The 7250-nt window shown below is 31.0% G+C and overlaps 1 protein-coding gene across 1 annotated transcript; it reads left to right on the top strand.

The window, feature by feature from the left end:
* The first annotated feature begins 5763 nt into the window (after positions 1-5763).
* LOC149571983 (heavy metal-associated isoprenylated plant protein 39-like) lies at positions 5764-7028 on the top strand. The gene is made up of 3 exons (XM_089813360.1): positions 5764-6240; positions 6325-6400; positions 6483-7028. Exons 1-3 carry the CDS (start codon positions 6235-6237, stop codon positions 6770-6772), a joined length of 372 nt encoding a protein of 123 aa, XP_089669486.1. The 5' UTR covers positions 5764-6234; the 3' UTR covers positions 6773-7028.
* The last annotated feature ends 222 nt before the right edge of the window (positions 7029-7250 follow it).

The following is a 7250-nucleotide window of genomic DNA, read 5'->3' as shown; positions in this document are numbered from 1 at the left end:
CTATTATTATTATCACTTTCCTCTCTTGAACTATTTTAGAAATAGAGACTTTATTTCTATTTTTTTCTTTCTGTTACATTCCTTGGAGGATATGATAAGTGATGTTAGGGAGAAGAGAAGTAAGGGGGATAATTTCACTATTATTCACTAGAGTCTGATTTTTAGATTTTACGACTTTCATCTTGCTCTCTATCCTCCTAAAGTCATTGTTGTTGATAATCAAGACCACCAACAGAATTCCCCTACAAGTACCAACACTGGAACTATAATCCACACACCACACCCTTCCCTAGGAGGGAGGAAAGGGTGGGAGAAGATAGGGGAGGCTTTTCAAGTCACAAGCAAGGTATAAACAAAAGGCCAATAGATTTAGGGTTGAGGAGGAGGAGGAAGGAAATTCTAAGAGTAATGGGAGAGAGTTGAAGGAGGAGAAACATTCTGACTCCAAGAGAGAAAAGGTGAATGAGGAGAAAGAAAAAAGTGAAAACTCTGTCAAAACCACTGAGACCACCCATGTGTCGACTAGCTTTACCTTGCAACCTATCACCTTCTGTGAGGACAAAAATAAAGTAGATACCTCCCCTATCACCATCTCCTCTCTGGCTAAGGAAAAAACCAATTTTTTTGCTAACCCCCAGGTTATGCAGGATGAAAACCAGCCATTGACAAAGATTAAGGAGGCACCAAAGAATGTGGAAAAAGGAAACAAGGAGAAGGAGGAGGAACAAAATGAGAAGAATGCACAGATGGAGAAAAGGGTCAAAATTTTAGAGGATGGGTTTTACTCTTTCTCTAGATTTTCCTTGAAGATTACCCATCCTAATGCATCTACTCTCCAATTATTGGCACAAGAGAAGGATAAGGAGGGGCTAGACATGGAGGACACCAAACTCCTATATAAGTTTCTTGTTGAGGACTAGGAAAAGGTGCTTCTTGCTAGCAAAGGAAGAGATAAGGATGAAAATAATGTGGAGGTTGCTAGGGGTTCTTAGCCCTAGTTTGTTTATATGTTTTTGCAGTTGCCTAGTTTTCTGGTCTACAACTTGTTCACAAACTTGGGTTGGCTTGGTTATGCCAGCAGTTATTATGTTCTAAACAATCATAGTATGTTTAGGACTATAGTTTTAGAATTAGTATAGATGATACTCTGGTAGTTGTGAATGATCGTATGTTATTTTTTGCTTACTAGTTGTTGATCTTGTAGTAGTGGTTACTCTCTGATTATTTTTGTTGGTAGTGTACTGGTTGCTAGCTTTTTGGTTGTAAGGGTTGACCCCCTTGTTTTGGTTGCTTTTTATTTCAAAAATATGCAACCAAAATAAACCCAAGTATTCATTTTAAATCATGCTTGACCCAATGAAACTAAAAGAATAACCTAAATAGCCAACATATTTGTAAACCTAATAGTAAACTCGACAATTACTATTGAACACTTACACAGATTTGAATCGTTATGCTAAGACAATCAAACCATTTATGGGTAACCCTAAAAAAATTAAATCCTTTGGTTATTTTAAAAATTACTCAATACATAAAACCAATTAGATCCTAAATGTAATTTTTGATGAAAATTATGCAATAACCCTATGACTACTTAATTAACTAAAAGAAACATAAATTCTATTTTAAGCTAAATGACCCAATGCTATGTAGTAGCTTAGTACTTGCATATGTGTAGTAAAGTAGTTAATTGTAATTTGAATTTTGCATAGAAATAAAACTATTATTATTGTAAATTATAAATATAATAATATTATATTTTCTATATATTTTAATAAAATTAATAGAAGTAACATTTTTTATAACTAAAATAATGTAATATAATATTATATTGATAAGTTAATTAAATTAATTAATATATATTAGTAATAATTGTAAAAATTAAGAATTTTTTTATTATAATTATTTTAATAATTGTAAATAATTTAAATGTAAATCAATTTTTTTTTAATAACTAATATTCATATGTTAATTAAATATATTGTAAAACATATAATTTTTATTTTATATTTCAAATATGATTTTTTAATTATATATGATGAATAATATTATATATAATATAATAAATATATTGAATGCATAATAGTCAAAATAAAATAAAAAAATCAAATTTGAAATAGTACAATTGATTTGTAGATGAATTCAATTGCACATATTTAATTATGCTAATTAACATTCCTTAAAAACTACCTAAAAAATTGGACAACCACATAAAATTTGTATATAAGACCAATTTTTTTAAGCCAATAAGATAGTTTTAAACTAATTTTCTCAATCTATAAATTAATTAATTAATATGACTACCAAGTATTGGAAATTCAAAAAGCCATCTACAATTACCTTTGGTCTGATGGGAAAGGGAACAACAAGATTCATTCAGTTAAATGGGAGTGGTGCCATGTTGACAAACTCCTTGGGGGATTAGGGCTTTCAAACCTAGTTGTCTTGCTTTGGCCTCCAAATGGATCTTTCATGCCTTGGAGGGAGATGATCCATGGAAAATTCTGATTAGTAGAAAGCCAAATTCTAGAAAAATCTTCCTCTAAGTGATCTGACTTGTGGCGATTTTTCTATCATGGTTCAAGGTTCAGTTATATTCAAGTCCATTTGGAAAGCCTGGAACCATGTTAGGCAATTCATTAAGAAAAAAAAATTTCATGTTGACAAGACTCTCTGTGGTGAAAGATCCATTTGGTGGAACCTTAAGATAGGTAATAAACCCCTTGCTCTTACCGAAGGATGCTCTGCCAAGCATTGGGCCACCTGTGGGATCAAACAATTTATTGATATTTTTGAAAATGATAAACTTACCTATGGGAGGAGTTAAAAAGTAAATTTACCCTACCTAACTCTCAGAAGAAAACCTATAATTATAATATCACTATCAAAGCTAGTAAGGACATTCCCACTAATTGCCATGTTAATTCAAGTAGCTATTTGAAAATTAAATGGTCGGATGGGATCATCATCACCAAGCTAAAAGCTAAGAATATTTATCTTGTTATTAATCATAGTGAATCTATTATCAATCATGTTAATAAAATATGGTACATTGATCTAGATGTTTCTTGCTGGAAGAAATTATTTGATAAGCTATGGAAAAGTTTAATTGATCCTAAAATTAAATTTTTTTATTGGATTCTTATTCTGGATAAGCTTCCTATTATGAACAATTTCTCCATATTAATTATTGCAACATTTGCAAAACCCCCAGAATGGGAAGACATATATTCTTTGGTTGCAGCTTTGCTAAAGAGGTTTGGTTGATGTTTGGTATCTCTGTCCCTTCTAATTTCAACATTTTTGAAATTATTACTGGTTTTATTATGAATGCTAAAAAGGATACTAACATGCTTTGGAAAATTCTCTCATCTAACATTTTGTGGCAAATTTGGAAATGCAGAAATGAGGAAAGGTTTCAAAACATTCCCAAATTACTTATTGAGTCTTTTCGAAGTCTCGCCCATTTAAAATAATTCTCATAGGTTCAAAATACTATGAAAGTTGACAAAGCTAAATTCAAAAGACTCCTTAAAGATGGTCATGCCACTTTTTTTGCCAATGAGGTAAAGAATGGGTACTTTTGGAAACTGCACATGTACAACATTTAGACTTCCAATCACACTATTAACCTTCTTAGCAAGGAAATTAGAAGAAATAACCATGGTACTGCCGGAGAAATGATCTATATGCTTAAACAGATTCAGGAATAGAAAAGCATAGTCTGGATGGAAGGGTCTTTGGGTTGGATTGCCTGGGTTGATACTTTTGAAGATGTGCTCCACTAGTTGTTGGGATTGTCTCTCTTTTTAGGGTTCTTTGTAATTGTTAGTCAGTTATCTCTGGTGTGAGGTTAGGCCTCTTGTAATTATGTTTTGATACTCTGTGATTCCTTTTTGTAACTTTGAACTCCTTATATTTAATATAAATAATATTTATTATAAAAATAATTTAAAAATAGTTGATTGTAATTGGTTAAATTAAACAATTTTAATTAGTGATTACAATAGTAAGTACTAATAAAACATTAATGAGTGCTAAACCTAGCACTAAATTAAATTGAGGACCTTGGCTCTAAAGAAAAATAAACTCAAACATAATTGAAAACTAGATAAATAACAATAGTTGAAACCAAAATAAAAGATAACCCTAACCCCGATTTAATACAAAATCATGTTGATTCCTAACCCATCCATTCAATTAGGTTTGTAATTTTAATCTAAAACCTAATTTTGATTCTACATATAATCCTATAAAAATCTAATTCTATATATAACCCTAACCCTAAGACAAAATCTAATTGAATTATAATCCCAATGTTGAATAATTTGTTTTATTTAACCTAACCATATAAACCAAACTAAAAAGAAAAAACTAAGTAACCAAATAGAACACGAATCCTCATAAACCAAACCCCTACCCTAACCCTATATTAAATTAGACCAACTTTGCACCTCCTTGTAATATAAATCCACAAAAAAAAAAAAAAAAAAAAAAAAAATTGAAAAAAAGAATTATGTGTTTATTAGAATTGGTGTAAAATTTGTAGCATGCCATCCATGTAGTATGAATTTAGAAGAAAAGATTTGTTTCGAAGATTTGTTGCTTTTTCAAAAAACAATTATGTATAGAGATTAATCATTATAATAGTTAATTACATTTATTGATCAACTCCAAAAATTTCTAATATATTCGATAAAGAAATTACTCATTACACTAGTTAATTACATTCATTGATCAATTATAAAATTGTATATAACTTTAGTAAATTTTATAAATAGTAAAAAATAAACTAAATTACATTAACTTAAATAAACAAACAAAACATGAAATTGAAAAGAGAAATCATCTCCCAAAATAAAAAGATACGTAAATTTGTATAAACTAATCTTTACTCTTCTAAAAAAATGATTGATTATTTACTTGTTATTCAAACCTAACAACAAAGTTTCCTTATTTTACTTGCTTACTATTGCATTCAGTTTGCTCTTTCACTCAATTAATTTCTACCAATGACAATCATTTATTTTTCTGGTTTTAAAAACAGTTATAGTTTTCATAAAGTTTAAATTCATAATTATTAAATTTTCTAGTAGAAATAAATATTTATTTGTTCTATGATTTTCTCAAATTGAATTGATTTGTGTTATAGGAGCCTTTTTTTTTGGGGTTTCATCATGTTGCAATATTTTCACCGTAATTATAGTATATGCTATAATTTGAGGGAAACAACTTAATAAAATAATCACATTAAAACAATCTTTAAAAAATAATTATATAAGAATGAAATTTAGAGAATCAGAGTAATAATACAAAAAACTTGTTGATAATGTTTTAACAAAAAAAATATTAAAATTTTATCTATATAAAATTTGAAACAAGCAAAAATATATTACTAACATTGCTGAATATTATTGTTTAGGAAATCAAATACAATTTATTTTTATAAATGTTTATTTTTATTTTTACTTTAATATCTATTTACTATGTTACAATTTTTATACGCATCCTTCATAAAATTATATATATTTTTACTTATTATATAAATATATAATATTTTAAATTATATTTTCCATTACTATTACTATAAGACAAGTACATGCCTTTTTTTTTCACAGTATTAAAGTCACTTAGAATGAAACCTAGTAGAAATGATAAATAATCCATTTGGCTTTTACAACCCATTTGACTTTAACGTAAAAGCGATATGCCTCTTGAAATTCCTCTCGTCAACAAAACTCTTCCAGAATGACGACGCCCGCGACTCTCCACGGGTTTCGAGACCTGACTAAATAAAATATTCTTCTCAGTGCACAAAATCTGTTTTATACTAACTTACATAAGTGCCAGGAAGCTTCAAAATAAAATTAAGAGGTTGGATTTTAGTTTAGCAAGCCAACATATTACTTTCTTCGTAATTGCTCTCAATTCATTCTGAATCGGGAATGGAATTCTTGACAAGCTGGATTATAATATTTTTAAAATCCCGCGAAGGGCGTCTCTTTCTGCTTACAGGCCGTCGATCCAAGCCAGGAACCATTATTGATTTAGGGGTTTCCGCGAAGAAGAGCAAAATTCTAGTTATGCATTCTATTTATTCATCTTCCATACACCAAAGTAATTGTACTCCCCAGTCTTGGGATTTCTTAATACGGATCCCAAAAGTTCTGCAGCAGAGGAGAGGGAGAGCCTTGCCCATTTCTGTGAGCAAAATCCTTCCCCAAAGATACCAAAATGAAGGTTAGTTCTACTGCTCACTTATGTAAATGTTATTTCTGCTCCCGGATCCATGTTCAAATCGTAATCTTTGTTCAAAATTTGCAGAAAATGGTGTTAAAAGTGACGATCGAGGACGAGAGAAGCAAGAGAAAGGCTTTCAAGATTGTTGCAGCGGTGGAAGGTATTTATAGTGACCGCTTCTTCTTTTTTCTTTCAAACCCTAACCCTAGCCCTAATTTAATGAATGGAAATCCCCATTGCAGGGGTGGATTCAGTAGCAGTGGACACGAAGGAAAACAAGATCACTGTAATTGGGGAAGCAGACCCTGTTTCTATTGCCGCAAGGCTGAGGAAATCCGGATTTGGCCACGCGGATCTGCTCAGCGTGGGTCCTGCCAAGGAGGAGAAAAAAGACGACAAGAAGGATGAGAAGAAAGATGTGAAAAAGGACGAGAAAAAAGCAGAAACCCCGAAGATCGTTTATGTTCAGGCACCTTATAGTAATTACAGTTATATCAGTGATGAAAATCCCAATGCCTGCACAATCTCATAAATTCTCTGTTTAAAGCTCTGTTTTCCTGACTTGAGGTTAGAGCGCTTTAGGGCTAAGATAAGCTCCTGCCACATTGCTTTTGGGGGCAAATATCCAAACGAGCTGTCCGAAAAAGACTGGCGGATATCTGTGAACTCCCTATGTATAATTATACCTGGCTTTTTTTCCTCTTTTTAATTATACCCAACTTGTAATTCCTGATGTCATATTTATGATTATTTGGAGAGTACTATGTTGCCTTTTCAGTTTCTTTGAAGTTCGAACCCTTCTCATCTTGTCTGCTTTTTTAACTTGCATCATATACAGGGAAAAACATTTGCCATATGGTTTGAAAAGATATGGTCGTGGCCACATTAAACTATATTTAGCAAAAGCAATTCTAGTCTTTGTTGGAGACCTGGTTATATACAATTTCCTTCTCACTGTTATTAGTGTCTTGATGACACGATGGAGAGGAATATAATGTTATGTGAAACAC

The sequence above is a fragment of the Cupressus sempervirens genome, chromosome 2 (genome assembly GCF_028749045.1).
Source record: "Cupressus sempervirens isolate cs-2001-9-10 chromosome 2, ASM2874904v1, whole genome shotgun sequence".
NCBI classification, from domain to species: domain Eukaryota; kingdom Viridiplantae; phylum Streptophyta; class Pinopsida; order Cupressales; family Cupressaceae; genus Cupressus; species Cupressus sempervirens.
This window is presented reverse-complemented; position numbering and strand designations above follow the sequence as displayed.

Bases quoted from the DNA above. Each gene is read 5' to 3' on its own strand.
- LOC149571983 (XM_089813360.1), top strand. The intron at 6,401-6,482 runs GTATTTATAGTG...TCCCCATTGCAG, and splicing joins GATTGTTGCAGCGGTGGAAG to GGGTGGATTCAGTAGCAGTG.